The following is a 27854-nucleotide window of genomic DNA, read 5'->3' as shown; positions in this document are numbered from 1 at the left end:
ACGAGAAGTGGTCACCATGATGCCGAGACATTGTAGATGATAAATTGCGAAGGGATTTTTGATATCTCAAACGCTGTTCCCATGGCAACCTGTCAAACTTTACTTTCATTTTAAAGGCATATTTGAGCCTTTCATACAGTTAACTTTTAAATACTCCTTCTAGGATTTTCATGCGATTGACACGAGAAGTGGTCAACATGATGCCGAGACATTGTAGATGATAAATTGCGAAGGGATTATGATATCTCAAACGCTGTTCCCATGGCAATGCATCAAACTTTACTTTCATTTTTACACATATTTAAGGCTGACAGTTACATGCTGTGAACCTTTAAATACTCCTCGTATGGGATTCATGCGATTGACACCAGAAGTGGTCAACATGATGCCGAGACATTGTAGATGATAAATTGCGAAGGAATTTTAGACATCTCGAACGCTGTTCTCATGGCAACGCGTCAAACTTTACTTTAATTTCAGGCATGTTTAAGGCTCTTGGCGTGCTTAGTTGAACTTTAAATTTGGCACACACATCCAGAGATGTATAAGTACTAAAGTACTAGGGACCCAGACTTGAGTAAAAGTACAAGTGCTTTATCAAAAAAGTGAGCACACCACTTAAGTGGAAGTACTGAAGTATTAAACATGTTTTGTACTTAAGTATTGCAAGTAGTTTATTTTAAAATATACTACTCAAGTACTGAAAGTAAAAGTACAAGTATTGTGTAATGTAGTTATTAAAGAAAACAGTCAAAAGTTTGAATATAATATTGTTTATATTATTTCAAATGTTTAAGCTAAAGGACACTCACAATTGCTTTGGCTGTAGCAGGAGTACAAGGACAGGAATGTTCAGATTAATTTAACTAATATGGCAATAGAGAATTCAGAATTAATAAAATATTAGTCGATGTAATGGTAATAGGTAAAGGTACAAGATGTTTCAATGTATTTAGGTTTACTTCTTTCGCGCACACTCGCCCTTTCTCGCGAATTCTCTCTCTCTATCGGTCTCTCTCGTGCACTTTGGTTCTCTCTTCACTTCACATTTGTCCACAACTGCGGCTCATATTTGTGAGTGAGAGGGAGGGAGGGGTCCGCTCTTCACTATCTCCTATTGGTTTAGACCACAATCTGTGTGTGTTTCTAATGTGTATCACCGCTCCGGCAGTGATAATGTAGGTTTGGAATGATTCGTAACATTTGAGTGTAACGAGTAACTATGCAGCACATAAAAAATGTATTGGAGTAAAAGTATTAAACTCATCGAAAATATGTGCTGAAGTAAAAGTGGAAGTAGGAGAAAAAAATAATACTTCAGTAGAGTACAGATACTGCCTATTAGTACTTAAGTACAGTAGTGAAGTAGTTCTACTTCGTTACTATACATCTCTGCACACATCAGAGTTTTCGGCTGTTAAGTGTTGACAAAAAGGTCAGACATAGGCGTGTCTCTTAAGTGGCTCACTAGTGCACCTGTTTGTCTAAAATGTGGGGTTTCTTTTACCTACAGTCCCCAAATGGCTCAGAAACAACATTAAATAGCCCACTGATATTTTACCCACTTGATGCCCTTGCCCACCGTGCATCGTTTTCTCGGACGCACCATGTAGCGGTAAAAAAACGTGCGAGGGCCCGCCATTGCTGCTTGCAGCTATATTTATTTATTTTTTTTTTTTTTTTTTCAACACTTGTGCTAATTTGGGAGCCTTAACATACTCGAAAAGTCTTGAAATTTGGCACACATGTCAGAGTCGCGTGCCACTAGGCTCATGCAAAGGCTGGAATACGGGCGTGGCAAGGGAGCTCTGTAGCGCCCCCTGTAATTCAAAAACAAACATTGGGGCACAGATCGTGCAAACATGTACGCACATGTACGAGAGTTGGTACACATATAGATCTCATCGACCCGAACAACTTTCGCCCTCTAACATTTAAGCTCCGCCCAACAGGAAGTCAGCTATTTTGGATTGTTTAAAAAATGCATGCGTTGAACTTTTGAATACTCCTCCTAGAGGATGCATGCGATTGACACCAAAAGTGGTGAACATGATGTCGAGACATTGGACTTGCTAAATTGCGAAGGGATTTTTGATATCTCGAACGGTTCTGCCACGGCGAGCCGACAAAGTTGTGGCGAAATCAGAGAAACAGGAAGTGTCTAATATCTAAAGCAAAAAATGTCTTATTGTAATGACACGCGGGGTGTTTGTTCGTCTGAAGATTCCGATCGCATCGATGTGCCTATTGTGAGTCTCGGGTATAGCGCCACCACCAGGCGCCAGGAAGTGTGTCAGTCACAAAGCTGGATTTTTTTGAAAGTTCCATGCAATGTTCTTTTAAATACTCCTTCTAGGATTTTCATGCGATTGACACCAAAAGTGGTCACCATGATGCCGAGACATTGTAAATGATAAATTGCGAAGGGATTTTTGATATCTCAAACGCTGTTCCCATGGCAACGCGTCAAACTTTACTTTCATTTTAAAGGCATATTTAAGCCTTTCAGTTCCATACAGTTAACTTTTAAATACTCCTTCTAGGATTTTCATGCGATTGACACGAGAAGTGGTCACCATGATGCCGAGACATTGTAGATGATAAATTGCGAAGGAATTTTAGACATCTCGAACGCTGTTCTCATGGCAACGCGTCAAACTTTACTTTAATTTCAGGCATGTTTAAGGCTCTTGGCGTGCTTAGTTGAACTTTAAATTTGGCACACACATCCAGAGATGTATAAAGTACTAGGGACCCAGACTTGAGTAAAAGTACAAGTGCTCTATCAAAAAAGTGAGCACACCACTTAAGTGGAAGTACTGAAGTATTAAACATGTTTTGTACTTAAGTATTGCAAGTAGTTTATTTTAAAATATACTACTCAAGTACTGAAAGTAAAAGTACAAGTATTGTGTAATGTAGTTATTAAAGAAAACAGTCAAAAGTTTGAATATAATATTGTTTATATTATTTCAAATGTTTAAGCTAAAGGACACTCACAATTGCTTTGGCTGTAGCAGGAGTACAAGGACAGGAATGTTCAGATTAATTTAACTAATATGGCAATAGAGAATTCAGAATTAATAAAATATTAGTCGATGTAATGGTAATAGGTAAAGGTACAAGATGTTTCAATGTATTTAGGTTTCCTTCTTTCGCGCACACTCGCCCTTTTTCGCGAATTCTCTCTCTATCGGTCTCTCTCGTGCACTTTGGTTCTCTCTTCACTTCACATTTGTCCACAACTGCGGCTCATATTTGTGAGTGAGAGGGAGGGAGGGGTCCGCTCTTCACTATCTCCTATTGGTTTAGACCACAATCTGTGTGTGTTTCTAATGTGTTTCACCGCTCCGGCAGTGATAATGTAGGTTTGGAATGATTTGTAACATTTGAGTGTAACGAGTAACTATGCAGCACATAAAAAATGTATTGGAGTAAAATTATTAAACTCATCGAAAATATGTACTGAAGTAAAAGTGGAAGTAGGAGAAAAAAATAATACTTCAGTAGAGTACAGATACTGCCTATTAGTACTTAAGTACAGTAGTGAAGTAGTTCTACTTCGTTACTATACATCTCTGCACACATCAGAGTTTTCGGCTGTTAAGTGTTGACAAAAAGGTCAGACATAGGCGTGTCTCTTAAGTGGCTCACTAGTGCACCTGTTTGTCTAAAATGTGGGGTTTCTTTTACCTACAGTCCCCAAATGGCTCAGAAACAACATTAAATAGCCCACTGATATTTTACCCACTTGATGCCCTTGCCCACCGTGCATCGTTTTCTCGGACGCACCATGTAGCGGTAAAAAAACGTGCGAGGGCCCGCCATTGCTGCTTGCAGCTATATTTATTATTTTTTTTCTTTTTCTCCGACTTCAGCGGGACTTTAGAGGGCCTAAACATACTCGAAAACTCATGAAATTTTGCACAGATGTCAAGAGTGATGAAAATTTACATGTGGTGTATGCTTTAGAATTAGGCGTGAGAAAATGGCTCTATAGCGCCACCTACAAATTTTCAACGAAGCAGCCCTCGGACTGTGTTTGACGTACAATTACGAAATTCGGTACGCGTCTGTAGCATGACAAGACCTACAAAAAAGTCTCTTGGAGCGAAGCCGTAAACCAAACAGGAAGTCAGCTATTCTGAGTTATTTTTGTGATTTGGGCGCAGTTTTTGTCATTTCCAGGCGTTATACTTTAACTAACTCCTCCTACAGTTTTCGTCGGATCATCTTCATATTTGGTGAGTGTCATCTTAAGGCCTTTGTGATGCTAAATTGCGAAGGATTTGACTCTACGTAAAAATTTGTGTCGGTTCTGGCCCGACAAAGTTTGATGTTTTCCAATGAAACAGGAAGTTGCTGGAACTCATGCATACAGTGTCCGATCTGTCCCAAATTTCACATGATTGCTAAGAGTCCTGACCTGAACACATCTACATAACAATTTTCATTTATAGCCATAGCGCCACCAGCTGGCAACCTGAAGGAACATGTTTTAGCGCCACTTTCAAATATTGAATGAAGCAGCCCTTGGACTGTGTTTAACTTACATGTACGAATTTCGGTATGCTCATGTATTATTACAAGCCCTACAAAAAAGTCTCTTGGAGCAACGCCCTAAACCAAACAGGAAGTCAGCTATTTTGAATTATTTCTCAGATTTTGGCTCAGTTTTTCTCATTTCCAGCAGTCATACTTTAACTAACTCCTCCTACAGTTTTCGTCGGATCATCATCATATTTGGCGAGTGTCATCTTAAGGCCTTTGTGATGCTAAATTGCGAAGCATTTGATTCTATATTAAAATTTGTGTCTATTTCGGCCAGCCAAAGTTTGATGTTTCGCTATGAAACAGGTTGCTGGAACTCAGGCATACAGTGTCCGATCTGTCCCAAACTTCACATGATTGCTAAGAGTCATGACCTGAACACATCTACATGTCAATAGTCACTTATGGTTATAGCGCCACCAGCTGGCAACAGGAAGTGACATGTTTACAATGATAATACAATGTCTTATCTGTCCAAAACTTCACAACATTAATAAGAGTCCTGGAGTGAACACATCTACATGTCAATAGTCACTTATGGTTATAGCGCCACCAGCTGGCAACAGGAAGTGACATGTTTACAATGATTATCCAATGTCTGATCTGTCCCAAACTTCACATGATTAATAAGAGTCCTGGAGTGAACAGTTCTACATGTCATTAGTCACTTATGGTTATAGCGCCACCAGCTGGCAACAGGAAGTGACATGTTTACAATGATTATCCAATGTCTGATCTGTCCCAAACTTCACATGATTAATAAGAGTCCTGGAGTGAACACATCTACATGTCAATAGTCACTTATGGTTATAGTGCCACCAGCTGGCAACAGGAAGTGACATGTTTACACTGATTATGCAATGTCCGATCTTTCCCTAACTTCACATGATTAATAAGAGTCCTGGACTGAACACATCTACATGTCAATAGTCACTTATGGTTATAGCTCCACCAGCTGACAACAGGAAGTGACATGTTTACACTGATTATGCAATGTCTGATCTGTCCCAAACTTCACATGATTAATAAGAGTCCTGGACTGAGCACATCTACATGTCAATAGTCACTTATGGTTATAGCTCCACCAGCTGACAACAGGAAGTGACATGTTTACACTGATTATGCAATGTCCGATCTTTCCCTAACTTCACATGATTAATAAGAGTCCTGGACTGAACACATCTACATGTCAATAGTCACCAGTGTTGGGCAAGTTACTAAAAATTAGTAATTAGTTACAGTTACTAATTACTTCTTTTAAAAGTAACTGAATTACTCTACCGGTTACTGTATATCAAAAGTAATTAGTTACTTAGAAAAGTAACTTTTAAGTTACTTTTATGTCTGCTTTTTAAATGTAAATATGAACAGTACTGAACAGTCAAACATTAAAATGATATGGATGGGCTATTTTACACGTAAGACTCTAATATATCACATACTGTAGGAGCCTATTTTGCTTTAGATTCAACCTTTGAATATTTTTGTTACAAATTATCTTAATATTTAAACTTAGTTTATTTATGTATATCATTTAGACCATTTAGACAAATATTCTGCATGTTTACAAAAATATAAAATGTGTTAAAATTGTGTAGTGTCTCTTTAAAAATTTGGAGACAATTGTGTCAACATGTCAAATTTTCTAAAATAAATTATAATTTTTCTGATTTCATATTTATTTTAATAAGTTAGAAACGTCTCCGCTGTGTCCTGCTGACAGGCACGATGCGTGTGCAGCAGATGAGGCAAATTATGGGTCCTCCGAAGGTTAGACCGTCTCATTTCAGTTCTCTTCGCGAACTTCTGAGCGCCTTGAATGGGCAAGTGCTCACCTTTTATTGCATGCTTAGTAGGGTGCAGCACTTGAATTGGAACACAGCTTGTGAAGCTTGCCACAGGGACTGCGCTCTTTGGTCATATATTGTTTGTTTTCTGTTGGATTTAAATGATACACAGGATTAAAGGAAGATATTTATTCAGAAAACGGAGTAGGCTACGTGGATTGTTTTGTCGGACGGACACAGAGCGAGTGGATTGTTTTGTCAGATGGACACAGAGCGAGTGGATTTTTTGTTCGGATACGGAGAGACTGAAACTAAAACTAAAAGCGAGCTCACACATACTATGGAGTTTTAACACGGGTGTACACCGCAGTGTGAATATTTTAGTGGAAACAACAATCGCGGATCGTTCTCTTCCATGAAGCCGATGTAAACATCTAAGAATATATGATCATTTCTTAGATTTATTACCTTTGTGGACTACAAATGCAAGTTGATGTCATACTGCGATTGCTTGGTGAAGATAATTTACAAACATGAGACCGGATGGATTATGACTTGCGCACAATTTTTAAACAAAGGTATGTTGTCCCGTTTAGATTTTTCATGTTCATTCTATATGCACTGTCAGCTATGATTAAGTGTAATGAATCATTGCGCCGCCAACTACAGTCCTGCGACGTCAGATATGTCTTGTCTATTTTTTACAAAATAGAGTAACGCGCGTAACGAACTCATTTAAATTTCAGTAATTGTAATTGCGTTACTTGATTTAAAAAAATAGTGGAGTTACAGTAACGCGTTACTCCCATCACTGATAGTCACTTATGATGCCAATAGTCAGTTACGGCCATAGCGCCACCAGCTGGTAACAGGAAGTAACATGTTTACAATGATAATGCAATGTCGGATTTGTCCCAAACTTCACATGATTGATAAGCAGTGTTGGGAACGTTACTTTAAAAAAGTAATTAGTTATAGTTACTAATTACTTCTCACAAATAGTAACTGAGTTAGTAACTGCGTTACATTATTATAAAAGTAATTAATTACCAGGAAAAGTAATTACTGCGTTACTTAAATTTTTTTTTAAATACTTCAAATAACTTGAATGCCCCTTACAAAATTTAATATGTTAAATGACTAAAATGGACACGAAAGAGAAATCACTAATTATGTGGCAGCATGTGACGATGTGAGGTGCTTTATTAGATCAGAATTACTTGCCACAGACGTGGAGAGACTTTTTCTTCATGGGCATAAGTTGCACATTACACAAACATTCTTGCCTTTCACCTCAACAATGGAAAAGTAGTGCTTTATACTTCGTGTTTGCGACCGCTACCTTTGAGCTTGTTGTGCTTGCCATCGCCCTGTCGCCGGTGTTTTCGGAGTGATTGATGCGCGATGACCGGGCTGCATGTCAGTGCTTTGAGATGGGGCACAGTCAGCAGCAGCACCGCTGCTCGTTGAGAAGAGAAAACGACGCATATTTTCATGTCAGTCTACAAAAGTCTCCAACCATGCCAGAAAAGATAGCTAGATTTGTCCTATAAAGTCGCTAAAGTGATAGAAAGTTGCTAAATCTAGCGACAAAGTGACCAAGTTGCTGAGACTTATTAACACTGCTACTCGCTCCTCGGCTCGGACTTGGACTGCGCGTGTGGGCGGGCCTTTTTGTGAACTCTGCCTCTGGTTGGCTACCAATGGAAATTAAGCCAATCATCATCCGTTATGTTTATCACAACACACACAAGAGAAAGACAGTGTTTGGCTGAGAGAGTGAGCATACGCGGCTGAAAATCAATTTTAGTAACGCGCAGCATTTTAATGTCAGTAACGATAACGGCGTTATAACGGGTGAAACAGTAATTTATTTGATTACTCGTTACTGAAAAAAATAACGCAGTTACTAACGCCAATTACTTATAACGCCGTTATTCCCATCACTGTTGATAAGAGTCCTGGACAGAACACATCTACGTGCCAATATTTACATGTAGTCACTCATACACACACACACTCGCTCACTCACTCTCTCTCTCTCATGCTATCTTACACGATGCTACCTCGCTGTCATTTGTAATTAGCAACAGGAAATGTGGCACATTATACTACACTTTTAAATGGTTCACCTATGTTTACATGCTTAAATGCCTATTTACTACTGTTCCCTTTAATTCTTCTCATGCCACGGCGTGGCGGTGTCAGGTGTGCGAGGGCCCTTCCATCACTGCTTGCAGTTTTAATTTATTTTGGTTTGACCAAATAAAAATACATAAGTGACATTAGGAGATTTTATTAAGTTAATTTATACACTTTTTATATAAATACGTTTTGAAAAGTGTTGAATACGAATGTCCAGCCAGCATCTGAGATAAGGTATCTGGAAGGAGACTCGGCGTGTTTGTTTATAAAGCCACATGTTATTAAATTTATTATTTTACACACACATTTCACAAAGTACATATTGTAAGTGTAAATATTCATAAACTCAACACTTCGGGGGTGTTTTTTGTATGTAAAAGGCGTAGTTTCTCTGTTCGATAATTTATTAGATGCAGTATAGTTTCCATATAAAGTCAATTTTAAATAAAAATTTCTGTTCTATGTCTAGTCATTTCTTTTGGTTTGACCAACTAAAAAATACATAAGTGACATTAAGAGATTTTATAAAGTTATTTTAATCCATTATTTTAATGATATTTACAAAGCCACTGTATATTTTTACAGATATGAATTACGGCTGAAAGGATTTTTAAAGATCACAACACATATGCGCAAAAAAGGTATTATTAAAGGTATTATAAATATAAATATGTAAAACTAAAGATATCATATGCCAACTGTACAGTATGTAAGCATAGGCCTATGTTTCCTTGTTCGCTCTGCGTGGGTTTAAACACTGTTTTTCTAACGAATAATTTTTAAACTTTATTGGTGGTGGTTGAGAAGAATTCCTCTTTCCATATGTAAAGCATTTTAGCGCAATATACATGTGTCATATTATTGTTCTTAATATATAAGAATACTAATATATTTTTACAACACTTTTAACTGTAAAACATGTATTTTTTATACCACATTAATCTCTTTAAAATATTGAAACTTTTAGAAAAACGGACATAATTATAAATATTATGAACAAACAATGAAACGAAGTCAAAATTCGACAACACAAATAATTAAGATATTCATTGTAAATAGAGTTAAGTGTATTAGGCTCACACTAAATTCTCCGTTGCACTAAGTATAAATGCATTGTACATACAGTCATCGTTGTATGCACTGTTATGCTGGCAAAAAGGGGTTGACGTCACTTTGCTGTTTTAATAGCAATGTTAAATATACGGCAATGCCCTTATTAACTTCTGGAAACAACCGCAATGACAACGCATAAATGTAAGAGTTTTTTATGCGCCACCTGGTGGATTTTCTGTGAAGCGAAAAACATTAGGGTAAAAGGCAAAGTAGCCCCCCCGAAAACACTTGCAGAATTCTGCGTGACTCCGCAAGACGATTTGGCGAATGCCGCGGGAGAAAACGCGCATTTTTAAAGGCCACATCTGTACATACAGAATTGATCTCTTTTGTGTGTCCTTGTGCTTAAACAGACACACACATGATTGTAATCTGTAAACAGCACTCAACAACTATTCTTTTATAAACAGTTATGTTATACTTAAAGGAATATTCAATTTTCTTAAAAGAAAAATCTAGATAATTTATTCACCACCATGTCATCCAAAATGTTGATGTCTTTCTTTGTTCAGTCGAGAAGAAATTATGTTTTTTGATTTTAATGGACTTTAATAGACACCAACATTTAATACTTAACTCAACACTTAACAGTTTTTTTCAATGGAGTTTCAAAGGACTATAAACAATCCCAAACGAGGCATAAGGGTCTTATCTAGCGAAACGATTGTCATTTTTGACAATAAAAATAACAAATATACACTTTTAAAGCACAACTTCTTGTCGAGATCCGGTCGTGATGCGCTAGCGTGACCCGACGCAATACGTCATCACGTCAAGAGGTCACAGAGGACGAACGCGAAACTCTGCCTCAGTGTTTACAAGTGTGTTGAAAGAGGACCGTTCCTACGTTGTTGTATGTCAACTGATACTAATTAATGTCTTTGTGTCAGTTTATTGTTTACAATGGTCCGCAAATGTGCGTTTTATATATGTAACACGTGACCTCCCTACGTCACTACGCATTATTGTTAGATCGCACTGGACCGGACCTAGACGAAAAGTTGTGGTTTAAATGTGCATTTTTTTTTTCTTGTCAAAAATGACAATCGTTTTGCTAGATAAGACCCTTATGCCTCGTTTGGGATTGTTTATAGTCCTTTGAAACTCTGTTGAAATAAACTGTTAAGTGTTGAGTTAAGTATTAAATGTTGGTGTCTATTAAAGTCCATTAAAATGAGAAAAATCCTGCAATGTTTTCCTCAAAAAACATAATTTCTTCTCGACTGAACAAAGAAAGACATCAACATTTTGGATGACATGGTGGTGAGTAAATTATCTGGATTTTTCTTTTAAGAAAATGGAATATTCCTTTAAGTTAAGAGCTGTGAAAGAAATAAGATAAATATCATTATTTTGGATTTGTGCAACAGCAGTCTATAAAAACCTGCTGCTGTCTATGCAAATAATGTTAATCAAACAAACACAACGTTAACAAAGATTTGTGTTTGTGCGGTAGGTCTGTTCAGAGGAAGTCTGTCACTCATAGCAGACCACAGTCCAGTCCATCTGCTCAGAGCGTCCAATCACATTTCAGCACGTGAGTCTGTGTGGAGTTTTATGTTTCTTTTAAAATTTGTATACAGAACACTTGTCCCAAAATGCATTGTGATAAAGGATAAAATAACAAGCAGCAGAGGTTTACAATTAGGCTGCATTTACACTGCCGGTTTGAAGTGACTCAATTCAGATTGTATATGACCCACGGATGTGTAAGCAGAAAAAATCGCATAGATTATGATATTCTTAGATCGTTTCAGGCCTCATTCATGTGTAATAAATCTGATATAAATCGGGATACATTCATTCATTCATTAGAAATGCGACACTGACAAATGATGTCAACTCAGGTGGACACCATCCACGATCACATGACGTCTCTTAGCAGCACATCTTTGGTGCGACGGCTGCACTTAGTGGAGTAATGTTGAAGTTTTATATCTTGTTACAGAAGTAAAGCTCTATAATCTTGTATAATAATTTTGTCTGTGACCATTGCATATTCTGACGTTCTACTTTCTCTGTGGTTCAAGCTGTTCCGGGTCAGTATGTCCACCTTGATTTGTTTCGCCAAGTGTTTAGTGTAAATTCTGATATTGAATACGAGTCGCTTCTTAAAGATGATGTAAGCAGGTCGTCAAAAAAATTGAGTCAACAAATCGGAATTGGGCCTCAAGATCTGCAGTGTAAATTCAGCCTTAGACGCATCATTAGGTCAGTATAAATACAATAAAAGTCCCCTCAACGATACCAAAACAAACGTGCATGAATCTATGTGTTCAGACTCTCTTTAGTTGATGAAGTTCGTTCACCGGATGAACCATTTATTGAAGACTATGATGATGATGATCATGATGATGATGAAGACTCTGAGATAGGAATCATTCTGGTGAGTTCAACCCACATCATGACATTTAAACCACATCATCATATTCATGTTCCTCTGTTCTTCTGCAGCCCTCCACCCGCGACTCTGCCAGCTATCTGGAGGATTTGTTTGAATAAAACCAAAAGAGTGCAATATGTTTTATTGCAGATGTTTAGTTCAGTTGAGTCATCTGTATCTCTGCCCACTTCCCTGTGGCAGATTCTGATTGGTCCAAAGTAGAAGAGGACATCAGATGCACTTACTAATAAAGAGAACGCTTTAGAGTTCATTTTCATGATGTTTATATAAGTGCTGATGTTGTTTACAGTCTGTTATAAAGACGTTTAACAGTTTAAATAAAGCATTTTTCTGTTCATTCATGATTTCATCTATTTTTTTCTTCAACAGATTACACACTCCACTAGATTGTATTTATCCATGAAGGCAAATTCATTTACAGTACAGAAGCATGAAGTTTTTTATGTTAAAAAGTTTTGTATGTTTCTCACCGCACATATGAGAGATCTTTCAGTTCACACCCAATCATTGTACACTTGGGTTTATTATATAGGGTCAGTTTCCCAGACAAGGTTTAGATTAATATTCTAATATAACCAAGACCTAGTCCTGGATTAAAGTAGTTTTTACAAATACAACTTACAAAAACAATACTGGTGGACATCTTGAGACAAAATAATGAAACTAATATATGTTAAGATGCCTCAATACAAAATGTCATTCCCAAGTAATCCTACAGCCTTTGATTAGATTTTTTCAGGTGTGTTTGATTTGGGTTGGAGCTAAACTTTGCAGGACAGTTTCCCTCCAGGACCAGGAATGCCCATCCCTGGTTTAAACCATAGGTGCCCAGGTTAGGAAACGAGAAAGGAAGAGGAAAAACATGCAATACAAACGTATGTATGCTGTTATTATGTCTCTCATCTCATCCTGATCACAAAGGGTTAATTTTATGATAATGAATGAAGATCTGTACGTTTTACCATATGTGTTCGTCTGTATGTATATGAAAATAGACTAACATTTGACTTTAACATAATGACGTCATCACCATCACTGCATTTATTTGCTCTCTCGACTGATTTAATGTTCCATTAGAGTTACACAAACACTGATACACTTAAAGTGTCACAATTACTCAACATGCTTATGTGATGTACAGTAATTTAACACTTGATTTAGTCAGAACCAAAAGCTGTTTTAGTGTGTGCGCGCATGTGTGTGTCTGTGTGCATGTTTGTCTGTGGGTGCGTGCATGTGCATTATAGGTGTATTCCTAATGTGACGACACCTATATTTGTCCAAAGACATGCATGGTTTGCAGAGAGGGCAACTCCAGAACGCATTACGGTAAGCTCAGTAATGTCTAATTTATTCAATACTTAACAATTTGGATACAGAAATAAAATGTAATGGATAATGCACTACATAGCCACTTTATGTAAGGAGCTCATGATCACTTTAAGGTTTTTGTTTACATCTGTGCAGGCAGGAGAGAGGGAGACAGTTAACCAGTACGTGGCTTGTTATTCTCATGAAGTCTGTGATCTGATCTAATCAGACGTCCTCTCAGGCATCAGATTGTGTCACCAAAAGCAATCACAGCCCGGCTGTACTTCTATAAAACTACAATCACATCTTTCCTGTAAGTGGTTTTGTTGTTGGACCTGAATCTAAAGTAAAAGGTTTCTTGTTAACAATGTGTTTGTTTGTTTGCCCTGCTGACTGATGTTACAGATAAATCATGTGCAGAAGCACCGTAACGTCTTTACAGCAATATTACAGTCATTTTTCTGCCGTGCTGTGACGTCATTGAAGGTCAGGTGTTTTTTATATAATGTAATGGTCCAGGTTGTTCTTAGAAAACATTGTATGTTCATATCTGACTGTTTGTGGGCCCTTGAATGTCACAAACATTAACAAAGACACTTAAAAGGTTTGTTACAGCGATGCCATATAGAAGAACCATTTTGGTTCCACAAAAAAAAATTATTCTAAGGTTATTTTGTAGCTTTTAGACATCCCTGTCTTCCTGAAACACATGGATTTTGTACAAAACTCTGATTTGAAAAGCTTTGTGTCCCTGATTGGCCAGCTAATCTGTACAATGCGATTGGCCTTAATACCTCTGACGTCAACTGGAAATGTGACGCTCCTTACCATGTTTGAAAGATTCAATCACAATGCAATGTTAACAGGAGTTAACTTACAGGCTGTGAGTCCGAAGTGTGCGAAATAATGATAATGTCGGTCTTTCCTACATCACCAATCCCAGGAAGTAAACTGTTGCCTACAATCTGTGTGTTTGTTGTAGTCCAAAAAAAGAGATTTACGTTGGAGACGATAACTCGCATCATCGTTTACTTTGAGGTTTGTACCTTTTGCATATCATTAACATACTAATACACACCTACGCACCAAAAGAAATGTAAAAACGTGAATCGGACAATAGGTGCTCTTTAACATCATGCTAAACAAAGGCTAAATGTCAAAAAAGCAGTTTGTGACAGATTATTTCTGGACCAAACTCAAGTTTCTGAAAGTTTTATTCGAACGTGGTTAACTGTTACATATAATGGACCCCTTATTCCTTTTATGGGCACTTCCCCCGGAAAACCACGCCTACACGTCAATCAGAGTCAGAGCGTTCATCATTAGCATTGTTCCTTCGAGTAGAAGTCACAAGCATCACTGCACGCAACAACTTTGTCAACAATTAACAATGGCACAACGAAAGAAGTGTGTTTTTGGAAGTAAGGAGAAGAAAGCCTTGTTCAGCTTTGCAATGCCCTTTTCACACAGAAATGTAAATTTTACGGAAAATGCGTAGTTATCTCCTCCAGTTGACGCTTCCAAGAGTTCTGCCTCTTTCAGAAAAACAGAAAGGCTGTTCTGCCTTTTATAAATTTGACAACACAAAATAGTTTTTGAACATGAAGAATGAAATACTACTCTACAGAGACCCAAGATTAATATGAAATTGACAGAAACTCTGTGTGTTATTTGATAATATAATAGAATTTAAAATCCATTTCTGTCATACCTGAAACAGTTTGTTATGGAACCATTAGTTAAAAATGGTTGATCTATGGAATCATGAGGAATCTTTACTTTACGAGATTCTTGAGTTAAACTCAAGAATGAACTGTTCTAGTTAAAAAGATTAGCTTGTAAATAGCACATCATTAGTTGCTTCCATTAATCCACTGTTAAACATTGTTAATGGATAAATGAAAGAAAAAAGTGTGTTTGAAGTCCACGTGGACATAGCTAAACAAACACTCGCTGTACAAACCAAATTTAATTTACACCACTGGTGTTCCAGATAAAATGTCTTCTGCTTCTCTCACTCCTGTCTTAAATCCATTATTTCCCCCTCCCTTTCTCTCTCTCTCTCTCTCTCTCTCTCTCTCTCTCTCTCTCTCTCTCTCTCTCTCTCTCTCTCTCTCTCAGTCAATGGAAGTCATGAGAGAAGATCAGAGTTCAGGTTAATTATTGATCAAAGGTCCATCTTCCAGCAGTCAGAGATCTTCAGTGTTTATATGTCTTGACAAATACAACGGTCTGCGCTTCATTAATGATATTTGGCTTCATAGTTTTTTCCCAGCGGTCCAGTATGATCTCCTGTGATGGGCGAGTGTCTGTATCAGCTGTTTGACCAGATTTGTCTCTGATTTACCATGTTGTGTTTTCACGCATACGTCTGTCTCTTGTCTTTAACTTTGCCGTTGAGTTTGTGGAGCACAGCTGAATGTGTCCTAGGAAAACCACACAGACTGTGGCTTCAGCCCCTCATTCAGAGTCACTTTCAGTCTGGAAGCTTACCCAGCGGTTTCCTTTGGGGTGTCGCGTCTTCGGCGTTCCCTACTGAAGGTTCCTGGGATGCGGACGGGAAGGGAGAGTCTGTGTGGGACCGCTTTACCCATCGTTCCAGCATTGATGGCGCCCGTGTGGATACAGCAGATGTGGCCAGTGACAGTTATGTTCAATGGAAAGAGGATGTAAAATCAGTTCAGTATCTGGGCGTTAATTTCTATGCTTTTTCCCTCTCGTGGGCACGAATTTTTCCAGATGGCAACGCGACATCTGAACCTAACCATGCTGGAGTTGAACATTACCTCCGTTTGATCAGAAAGTTAAAGGAGCTTGGCGTGGAACCTGTGGTGACGCTGCATCACTGGGATTTACCACAAACACTGCAGGAGCGTTTTGGAGGCTGGCTAAACCCAAACATGGCAGATATTTTTGCAGAATACGCTGCGTTTTGTTTCAGAACGTTTGGTGGAGACGTTCAGTACTGGCTCACGTTGCACAACCCGTTTCTGTTGGCCATTCAGGGTTACGGTACTGGGGCTCACGCCCCGGGTGTGACCGGAGAGCCCGCTGACCCCTTCATTGCTGCGCATAACCTCATCAGGGTGAGTTTGGGTTGAAGAGGTCAGAGGTGAGCGGTAGGGTTCCCTTTCAGCTGACAAAGCATACATGGAAAATTAATGAAGCCTGATTTGTACTAAATGGACCGTGTTCAACATTAATTCTGCCTGTACTTACATTTCAGGAAAACAATACAGGTATTTTTAACCCTAAAATCAAATCATGTGATCGTTTTGGCACATTTTTGACATTAATGATCATCATGAAATTAGGAAAATGACATCACGGTGCAAAAACTGTAGGTCCTTAAGAAAAATATAATTGGTTTAAATTCTTTCTGTTTGTTTTGACAGATTTTTTATTATGACACAGAAGTCAGAAGAATAAAATATAAACTGTATTTCAAAGTGTCATCAAAGTTTATATAACAAAAAGAAAGTAACATTTTAAATTCTGATCAGTATTTAATCTTTCATGCATCATTGATATTCTTAATAGTACAACCACACACAAACATCACTCGTTGCTTGAAATAGTAATCTGATTCTCTGTTATCCTTTAACCATACGATGTGTTATGCACTTTTATTGCATAATAATGTCATAAAAGTCTTTTATATAACTCATTACAACTACAGTATCGAGATATAAACACACAGAGGTCATAATTTTTCTTCTGTTTAGTTTTTCATAAAAAACTGTTATATTACAGACGAACAATAACAACATACTTAAATTAAGTAACTATAGATTTCAAGATTATGCCCGTATAGTGTGTGTGTTTACTAAATCTGTATTTTGGGGACAAACTTGTACCCAAACCCTTTTGGGAATGTCCTCATTATAAAAACGCTATAATAATATAGTATTAATGTGTATTTTACTGTAAAATGCAGAAAGTTTTCTTTTAGGACTGTGGGTTAAGTTATAGTATTTCAATTTGTGCTCTATAAAAACAAAAGTAGTCTATGAAATGTACTTACTTAGATTAGGGTTGCAAAATTCTGGGAATTTTCACGGCTAGAAATTTAACAGTAGAATTACCGGGAATATATGGAATTAACTGCAATGTATGGGAATAATCTGGGAATTAATAGGAATAAACTGGGATTTTAAAATATTTGCTGAGTTGCCTATTACAGGGAACTTAAATAGTTAAAAAAATCTTGCAGCATTTTGTTTAAAACAACAAGATTTAATACAATATCAGTTGAATTTCTCCCCTGCACATTACTCAGTCACATGCACACAGCACACTGCTTACTAGATAGATAGACATTGAGGCCACACCCCCTGCATGTACTTACATTCACATAACATGCACAAATCATTTCTTCTACATTCTACTAGCCAGTTTTCTCTTATCATACAGAATTACTGTATCACCCAAAAGTTTGGACACATTAAAATTTTCAATGTTTTTGAAAGAAGTCTCTCATGTTCATTAAGCCTACATTTATTTGATCAAATATCCTTCAGGAATCATTAATATTAGAATGATCTCTAAAGGATTTTTGATCAAATAAATACAGGTTTGATGATGTGTAAGTATCAGGATTTTTTTCAAATTTTTATATTCATATAAATTTCTCTACTTTCCAAATAATTCTCATAAATTCCCATTTAGCTTCCAATTTGGAATATTTCCAAAATTCCCAGATTAAGTTCCCATGGAAAGTTTTTGAAAATTTACAAAAAACTTTCCGCCCCTTTAGAACTTTAATTTAGATAGATAAGTAAACATCTCTGTTTGCTTGCGTCTATAAAAAGCGATTGCAAAAATGATAAAAAATTAATGATCTGTACCGTATTTTCCGGACTATAAGCCGCTCCGGAGTATAAGCTGCATCATTCAAAAATGTGTCATTAAGACGAAATAACATATATAAGTCACAGTGGACTACATGTCGCGTTTATTTAGAAAATTATTTCACAAAATCCAAGACGAAGAATAGACATTTAATCTGGAAAGGCGAGTTATTCAACTAAACAATAGCAGGCTGAATAGATGTCTGTACATTAAAGTAATATTATCAGTTATTTAAACGATAAACCATAACATACAGAACTTACCTGGAACGCTGAGGAGGATAAATTAACCGAACAAGCCAACTAGCGTGAAGTTTGCAGGCTCGTCATTCCACATTACTGAATCTATTGAATTACATAAATACATGAGCAGCATATAGCGGACTCTTGCGTCTGTAGACGGTAATGTTGTCTCTTGCCTCATAAATGTCAAAATTAATTCATACTGACTTACAAGGCACACCTGACTATAAGACGCAGCACCAGCCAAGTTATGAAAAAAACCTGTGGCTTATAGACCGAAAAATATGGTAATTTTTTACATAGAATTATTCTGTAAAGAATTTCAACATGTTGATATCAGTCTGTCATTGCTTCCTCTTTGTTTAAAACTGATTAATATCATTAAGTTTCTGTGGATTTGTTTGATAATTTGCTCATGTGTATTAACAGGCTCATGCTAAAGCTTGGCACATTTACGACAAACAATTCAGAGCCCACCAGCACGGTCAGGTCTCCATCACTCTGGGATCTCAATGGGTGGAGCCTTTTCACGGTCATGCCACATCAGCCAATGTGGAGCTCTGTCAGAAATCCATGGAGGCTGTGATCGGTTGGTTCGCAGAGCCGATACACGGCAGTGGAGATTATCCTGCATCCCTTAAGGCGTCCAATCGCGGGGTTATTCCTGAGTTCAGCCTGGAGGAAAGGATCTGGGTGAAGGGCACTGCAGACTTTTTCTCCTTGGCTTTTGGTCCAGAAACGATGAGAGTGGTCAAAGGACTGGCCTGGTTTGGTCAGAAGGTGACTCCGGACTTGAGGAGTGTTTTGGTGTGGATTCAGCAGGAGTATGATGATCCGCGGGTTCTGGTGGCAGAGAGCGGATGGTTCTCTAATGCTTCTGTCGGGGTCGACGACACTGTGGCCATTTATGTGCTGAAGACGTTCATCATGCAGGTGTTGCAAGGTGTGCATGCATGCGTGTGTGTGTGTGTGTGTGTGTGTGTGTGTGTGTGTGTGTGTGTGTGTGTGGTTAATAACTAGAGAATTCCTCTTAACTCTTTCCCTTTATCTCATCAATTAAGAGAAAACGCTTCCCTGCCAACAACAAGTTTTTACGGCAATCCATATTTCTGCTATTATCCACTAGGTTATGCTCTTACCCAACTTATTAAACACTGAAGCATCTACTGATCCAAAAACAGTAAAACTTGTAATCATTGTTATGAATCTGATCTCCAACAAAAGTCTCTTATTTTTTTTTTTAAAGAAACCAACCCATATTTGAGAGGTGATAAAAGAGAACAAATAAAGATAGGATGACTTTTTTTTTTTTGAAGCATTAAACTTTTGTGAAAAATCGGGGAAAGAGTTAAGAACTTGATAATCAGAACAAGTTTTATAAATTGTCATTTGTTGTTGTTTCATTGATCTCTGTGCAACTGGAGACTGAATTATACAAGAACATATGGATTTTTCTCAAAACCTTTCGATTTGTGTTTGTGTAGCCATTTCCATAGACAGCGTGAAGGTGTTTGGATACGCAGCCTGGAGTCTGGTGGATGGATTTGAATGGAATCACGGTTACACTATTCGTAAGGGACTTTTCTACATTGACTTTAGCCAACCACAGCGACGGAGACTCCCAAAGACCAGCGCTCACTTCTACAGACAGATCATCCTGTCCATCAATGACACGCAAAATATTAACGGACAATTTCCATGCGACTTCCAGTTTGGCGTGGCTGACTCAATACTACAGGTGATAACTTTTCACAAATACCTTTATTTATACAACGAGTCTGTTGAATGCTTTATTCTGACTGGTTAAGAAATGTTTTTCAGGTGTTGATTATTTTTCTGTAAAACGCACACCTAACCAGTCAAATATTACTCATTTCAACTAATTGTTATAAGCAAAGGATTGTTTTACACATTTTTTTACATTATTAAATGATTGTTTTTTGACAAATGTTCCAAGTTATGGGTTTTCAAACTTTTAACTTCTAAATTATTTACTGGAAGTACCCCCAATGATTTTAAGTAAATATTTTTTTTAAAAATACAAGTGACTTTGTGGGCGGAAATCAATAAGGGGTTGTTCTAAAGTAGGTTCATTATTCATAGGTGTGGTTTGGGCGTAACCTCAAATAAACCAATCAGAACGCTATCCAACATTCCCTTTAAACGCAAGTGCGCAAGTTCCATGGCGGGTTGCTATTATTATGACTGATTTGACAGGCGCACACCAGGAGCGGTTAACAGCCGAGGAGACCCACTTTCTTGTAAGAGCAGTCAAAGACAGAGAAGTTGTTTTGTATGGGGATGGGAGAAACCCGCCCAAATCAGCGTCGATTAAACAGGCGTGAGAGGAAATAGCCACAATTGTCTCATCAGCTGCGCCAAGCACTACAATGATGTCAGGAGACGGGGGGATCCCAAGCTTGCCAGCATAAATCGGGCACGCCGGGCACACAGGAGGACATCGCTGCGTCCACCCTCACCGCTGAAAGGGTTTAGGGGCTTTGAAATCGGACCCAAGAAACGCAAGCAAGGTCCAACCCCAAAGTACACTTACAAATCAAGTTCATATAAGGTTTCTTATGAAAACATTTGAATTATTATTTAGATAAAATAAACGTAATACAGCCACACAACAAACTTATGAAAATATTTTAATCGTTATTTGCATCACAATTGTTTAACGCTGCCACACAAAATAAATAAAAATTATCACCACAATGCTCACCACAATGATTTCCCTTATCTCATGTGTTAATATTTTTTATTGTAACAATTTATGATTTGCAAAAATAACTGTTGCATCTGTGTAGATTAGATAAGCAATGCGCGTTGTGCACGCTATACATTATGGTCAAGCATGCGCCCTTAAAATAGCATAATGAACCACGGGCAACGCGCCACTGACTTTAGACTAGTTTTTTTTTTGTTAGTAGCGCAATTGTTTTTTGAAACTGCAAAATAGCATAAGAGATGGTTTGCGCCGGAGCACGCCTCCTTTTTTGCGCTGAACCGGCCAGGGAGCGCAAGTTCATTCCATAGTTCGCCGACGTGTGTCTGTGGAGGAAAAAACGCGCTTTACGCCGATGCAAAATACGAAATGATACATGCGTCACTGACAAAGTCAATTGCGCTGGGTGCAAGATAGGGCCCTTTGTGTCATGCGAATTTGTCACTTAACTCTTTCACCGCCAGCGTTTTTAAAAAAAGTTGCCAGCCAGCGCCAGCGTTTTCATGATTTTCACAAAAGTTTAATGCCTTCCAGAAAATGTTTTTCTTCAAATATATAAACATACAATATACCAAATGAAAGAACAGACCCTCTGCTTTCAAACAAAAAAAAACCTTTTCATCCTACCTTTAGTAGTTCTTTTGTAATCAACTTTTGAATATGGGTAGGTTTCTGCAAAAACACCACATGTTGAGGAAAAAGCAGAGATAATTCCATTTTTGTGACGGACTTTTCAAAGAGATCCATCTCAGAGCGATCTTTAAAACAGACACGGACATGCAGCAGCTTGCCATAGGGCAATACTTCCGGTTTTAAAAAGTTGCGGAAGGGAAACACAGAATCTGAGCCTTATGATTCTGAATCGATTTCAGACAGATATTTTTAATGGGAACGCGATGCATCAATGCACATCCCTACTTTGTATGTTATCTACTCATTGAATTCGCATTCGCTGTGTACGCCCCATAAATGTTTTATTTAGATTTTTTAACTCACAAACCCCCTGCAATTCTCCTGTCAGCCACAAGGGATTTGGAACCCCAGTTTGTGAATGTTTCTTCATTATTTTTCATTATGTGAGTGTTCCTGTGGCTCCATTAGTAGAACATTGTGTTAACACCGCAAAAGTCATGGGTTCAGGTTTAGTCACAGAAAACACACATACTAATACAAGAAATATATAGATAGATATAAATTGAATGCACTGCAATTCACTTGTGTTTCTTTTTAACTTTCAGTCTGATTTATTTCTCTCTGTTGTCTCCAGGTGCATTTGCATCCATTTTCGCCCCAGTTCATTGACCGTCATCTGTACCGCTGGAATTACTCTGGTGATGGAGCCCTCAAACCTGTGACCGGCATCGTTCTTCACACCCGACCAGCTCAGTGTACAGACTTCTTGTACATTCAACACCACGTCATCCTCGTAAAAGCCACGGCGGCATCGCATTACCGGTTTGCGCTGGACTGGTCCCAGCTCGTGCCCAGTGGTGACCTCTCGTCTGTGGATCCTGAAAAGCTGAGATTTTACAGGTGTGTGCTGAGCGAGATCAGGAGGATGGGAATCCAACCAGTCGTGACGTTGTACCACCCCAATTACAGTTCACCCACGCTGGGCCTGCCCGATCCCTTGTACGCTAATGGCGGCTGGAGAAATGACAGCACTTTAGAGGCGTTTATCAAGTATGCCGTTTTCTGTTACCGTGAATTTGGCGCGCTGGTACCGACGTGGATAACAATTAATGAGCCAAACCGTCTGATGGAAACGTACGGAGGTACCACAGAGGACAGACGAACGGCAGCGCGACACCTGTTACTGGCACACGCGAAGGCCTGGCACATTTACGACGCACGTTTCCGCCAGAAACACAGAGGGATGGTTAGCTTTGCGCTTCATGCTGATTGGGTCGAACCAACCAATCCTTTCTTGGAATCTCACAAAAGTGCCGCTCAGCATTTTCTGTTCTTTGAACTAGGACGTTTTCTCGATCCCTTCATTGGTGGAGGAGATTCTGATATACAGGAGGGTAACGTCAGATCTCTGATTGGCTTCACCGATGATGAGAGGGAGGAGCTTAAAGCAGCACTGGATTTCATTGCTCTGAATCACTTCACAACACGTTTAGTGTCACCGCTGCACCCTCAGTCACCACAAAACCCAAACCCACAGAACCAGGACCACGGCTGCTCTCTGGGGCGTGACAAGACCTTGCCATCATCAAAGATGGAACAGGCCGTTGTACCCTGGGGCCTCCGCAGGATGTTGGGCTGGATGAAGAATCGCTATGGCAACGGTATCCCAATCATCATCACAGCGTCAGGGATTGATGACCAAGCGGCCTATGATGATCAACTGAGACAGAGTTATATCAGGAACTACCTGCAGGAGGCACTGAAAGGTGAGCTTACTTAATGAAAAGTTTGCATATATTTACTTATTTATTTTACTTATTGGTGAAGTCTATTCAGTGATTTACTTATCTGATACAATATAGCAACTAATCATTGATTCATTAGCAAGACATTCAATTCTTTTGTTTGATTAGGATGCCTTGTGGTGTTTTATATTGATTTATTGTCAAACAGATATCCATAAATATCAACATTCAGCATTTGACTCATTTAAAGCAGTAGTTGATAAATCTCATTATAAAACGGCTCGTTCTGGTTCTTCATTCTGATTGGTTGAAACGCGTTCTAAACCGTGATAAAATACCCGGTAACCCCACGGTTCAGACCACATTACATAAGTATTACTGCGCCACTGTTGCTGCGTACTGATTTATGAAAATAAACACCACAGTCTATAATCATATTTTTTATTTTTTTACAATTGCACAACTAATGGCAACATCTAGATAAATGTCAATAAATATTGTTGAGTCATCTCGTGAATAAAGAGAAAACATTCCCTGAGGAGTTTCTACCTCAAATTCATATTTTGGCTATTATTCATTAGATGACGATCTTACCCAACTTAAACACTGACGCATTCACTCAACACTAAAAACACCATGTAAGTTTTAATCAGGCTCTGAATTTGATCTCTTACAAAAGTTCTTCATAATAATGGAATTATCTCAAAATTTGAGAGGTGATAAGAGAACAAACGAAGGTAAGATGAAACAGGGTTTTTTTTAAAGTGGAGGGTCTGTTCTTTCATTTGATATTTTATGTTTATTTAAAGAAAATCATTATTCTGTAAGGCATTAAACTAAAACTGGGTGGCAACCTTAAAAAAAACCGCTGACAGGGAAAGAGTTTCCAAGCATATTTGATCATCACTTCAACAGTTGCACAATATAAATGTTAATGTATAAATTAGATGAATGTTGATTTATAAAAATAAACACCCCAGTTGGGAACTGCGCTCTGTTTCAGCCACACGTGATTCCGAGGAACTACTTTGTTTGGCGGAAGAGTAATATTTGTACTAATATAATATAAAATATAAACTAACAACTTATTTGTGTTTTATTTTTGTGAAATCCTGCTATGCATATGAAGTAACCGTTTTATGGAGGCACTAAGCCCCGTGAAGCAGTGGGGTTACAGTGCATTTTATAACAGCTAAGGGGCATTGTTAGGCACGACGCGAAATGCACTGGCAACCCACTGCTTCTTGGGGCTTATTGCTTTAATAATCCTCAGTTTCTAATGTGCATGTACACCTTTAAATTGGTGCATATCATATAGTGAACTGTGAGTGATAAAGACTGAATAACATTGGAAGTACTTTGTGCAAAAATAGACCACAATTTAAGATCATGTCAAGGCCAAACATTATTCCTCACATCCTGTTGAATCTCCTGACTGAAAGTGGTAAAGTTCAGAGATCATTGTGATTATGAGTTTCAAGGACATGTAGGTGTTTTTAATATACACTTATAAACTCATGATGACCTGATGCTGACTCAGAATGTAGTAAAACTACAGTATACTGTAAGAGCATTGCATGAAAAACATGTTATCTGCAGCGGAAGCTCAAAGGTCTTCATGTCAATCAGTGAGTGTTTATGAGTGAACTTTGAGGTGCTCATGTGGAGATCATGTGAAGATTGAATGATCTTTTACAGGCTTTGATAAAGAGCAACATGGATTTGATTTAAGCGAATATATTAAGTCTAATACTGTCTAATTCATATTATATGTATATAGAGGGCCTTATGTAATTTTACATTTTTTTTCAAATTCGTTTTATTATTATCAAATTCCGTGTTTTCCGTTTTCATTTTTCTGGACTTTCAACTTTCCATTAATGCTCCAGATTTAACCTAAAATAACTCTCATTCAATGGGCACCAAGTTCAAGTTTGGACCAAATGTTGAAAAATTCAAAAACAGATTTTTGATTTAGCAGGCTATGTAATAGACATTTACATTTATGCATTTGGGAGACGTTTTTATCCATTTACAGTGCATTACAAGGTATGCGTTTTCCTGGGTTTATACCCATGGCCTTTTGAGCTGCTAACGTAATGCTCTACCACATAAAACATGTAAGAGTTCTATTTAATACACTTAAGTCTCTCTCTTTCTCTCTCTTTCTCTGAGCAGCCTATGAGTTGGATGGTGTCAATCTAAAAGGGTTTTATGTTTGGAAACTTCAGGACAGACATGATCCTCAGTTTGGTCTTTTTAAGTCAGCTGATCATGACTCACAACCCAAAGCCTCGGTTAACCTTTACCGTGACATCATCAGGGACCGTGGCTTTCCACCTGCCGTTGACCGTGGACCGTCTTGCCAGCACAAGGACAGCAGCGCGAGTTGTGGGATTTGCATGCAGATCGCAGAGAACAAATCTCTGCTGTTTTTCAGCGTGTGTCTTTCTGTCATCCTGTCCTTCATCATCATCAACACCATCTGTGTGGTGAGGAAGAGGAGGAGGACAGCACAGAGACTCTGCACTCGACACAAAACAACAGCACATCTGCACCATTAAACTAACTGAGAGACAGGTGTGTGTGTGTGTGGGTTGGTATATGTGGTTTATGGGCATAAATAATGTATAATGACATGTTTACTATGCTATAAACTCGGTTTACAGCTTAAAAAGCATACTAAATGGTAGTGTTTCATAAATTAAAGACTGACAACAGGTTTTTGTGATGGTTGGGGTCAGGGGAATAAAATATAACAGTTTGTACAGTAGAAAATGCAGTGCGTTCATGGAATTGTCCCAGTAAACCACATATGCCAATCAATTTCCTGCAATCAGGCACATTTTATATTTTGTAAGATTATAAGATGCTGCTCAATGTTTCTCAGTATTGTCATTTATCTGTAGTGAAGAGTGAAAGAAAATGTATGTGTTTATTTGTAATTCACTTTACTGTATATTTGTGAATATTTTGTGATGTCAAAAACAATTAAAGATTAATTTTGTTGAATAGTAGCCTACTGTCAATATAATGACATCAGATCGGTAATCTGTCTAAACCAACTTTACGCAAGTATAATGATCACACAGATTTTCAGATTCAGCATTTCAGATTCAATTCATTTATTAGTTAAAAATGTACAATCACTAATAAATGAAATGAGTTAAATTACTTAAGAGTATGTTGTAAAATTTAAAGCGTTTTCATCAGTGGCGGCCAGTGACTCTTTTTTTCGAGGGCGCTCTATGTGATTCTGTGTGCATCATGTGTCTTGTCAAGGTGGGTGCCTTCTGCAGACGCATCTAGAGGGTTTGTGATAAAAGAGACTCTCATGTTTGCCAGATACTCGCATAATCTCATGCGTAATCAGAGTTTACTGTTAAGGGAGTGTCTTGCGTGTATTTTGTGAACGTGGGTGTCTCTTTTGTCGTAAACGGTTTTGACGTGTGTGCAGCAGGCACTTATTTTGACTGGACACGTGATTCACATTGTGTAACATGACGCAACAAACACATATTTTGAAAATGCAAGCAACACACATGACACTCCAAACACTTATTTTGAATTAGCGCCCTTCGGATGAGCAGTCACGACTCACGAGCCGCCACTGGTTTTCATCTAGATTGGATTTCAAATAGTTTTTGGGCTATAACGTGTACCACATTACAGGGCTTTTCACACCGCGCTTAACCCTGGGTTATCTTCGTTATAAACCCCTTCTTTTAACCCTAGGTTAAGAAGCGTTTCATACTTGTCATTTAAAGTGTGGTTATCCCTGAAATTAACCCAGGGTTATGAAACCCTGTTAGCCCTGGTTTTGTGGGGTTAACCCCTCATTGGGTGCCGAACACATGCAGTGTGAAACGAAGCAGGGTTATAATGTTATGACCTCAAGCTACCCAGTCTCACAAAAGTATGTACCTATAGTCACATAATTTTTTGAAATTCTTTTTTGTGATACTGTCACGAATTTCCGTGGTTTTTCGTAATCGATCACAAATTTGTGTTTATGTATCATTGTCACGTATTGGTTACTCAACTGCTTTTTCCTATTTTCAAACCATTTTCACTTCGGTTTAGGGTTAGATTTGGTGTTTGCATTAGAATGTCAAGTATTGGTTTATACTATTTTTCTGATTTATTTTGTATATTTTCTAAATTATTAAAGGGGCCATGGCATGAAAATCTGACTTTTTCCATGTTTAAGTGTTATGATTTTGTCCCCAGTGCTTCTATCAACCCAGAAAATGTGAAAAAGACCAACTCAGTAACTTAGTTTTGGTAAACCATTCTCTACAAGCACATGAAAAAATAGGTCGTTGAAATTTGGCTCTCCTTATG

The 27854-nt window shown here is 38.1% G+C and overlaps 3 protein-coding genes across 3 annotated transcripts in view; all 3 read left to right on the top strand.

Annotated features, from left to right (window-relative positions):
• Positions 1 to 12337, top strand: part of LOC129422443 (cohesin subunit SA-2) — a 227498-nt gene extending 215161 nt beyond the window's left edge. The window contains 3 exon segments of the mRNA XM_073854551.1: positions 11053 to 11133; positions 11877 to 11982; positions 12051 to 12337. Of these exon segments, the coding sequence (XP_073710652.1) occupies positions 11053 to 11133; positions 11877 to 11982; positions 12051 to 12098 (235 nt within the window). The 3' untranslated portion in view covers positions 12099 to 12337.
• The window catches only part of LOC129422430 (glutathione S-transferase P-like), a 58990-nt gene continuing 39515 nt past the window's right edge, over positions 8380 to 27854 (top strand). The window contains exon 1 of the mRNA XM_073854555.1: positions 8380 to 8401. Within this exon, the coding sequence (XP_073710656.1) occupies positions 8383 to 8401 (19 nt within the window). The 5' untranslated portion in view covers positions 8380 to 8382. The remainder of the gene's footprint in view (positions 8402 to 27854) is intronic.
• Positions 14458 to 26522, top strand: klb (klotho beta). The gene is made up of 5 exons (XM_055178370.2): positions 14458 to 16397; positions 18834 to 19347; positions 19889 to 20142; positions 22400 to 23531; positions 25689 to 26522. The coding sequence occupies exons 1-5, from the start codon at positions 15660 to 15662 to the stop codon at positions 26072 to 26074; spliced, it is 3024 nt and encodes a 1007-aa protein (XP_055034345.2). The 5' UTR covers positions 14458 to 15659; the 3' UTR covers positions 26075 to 26522.

This window comes from Misgurnus anguillicaudatus, chromosome 16 (assembly GCF_027580225.2).
Source record: "Misgurnus anguillicaudatus chromosome 16, ASM2758022v2, whole genome shotgun sequence".
NCBI lineage: Eukaryota > Metazoa > Chordata > Actinopteri > Cypriniformes > Cobitidae > Misgurnus > Misgurnus anguillicaudatus.
The sequence above is the reverse complement of the archived record's forward strand: the minus strand, read 5'-3'. Positions and strand labels throughout refer to the sequence as shown.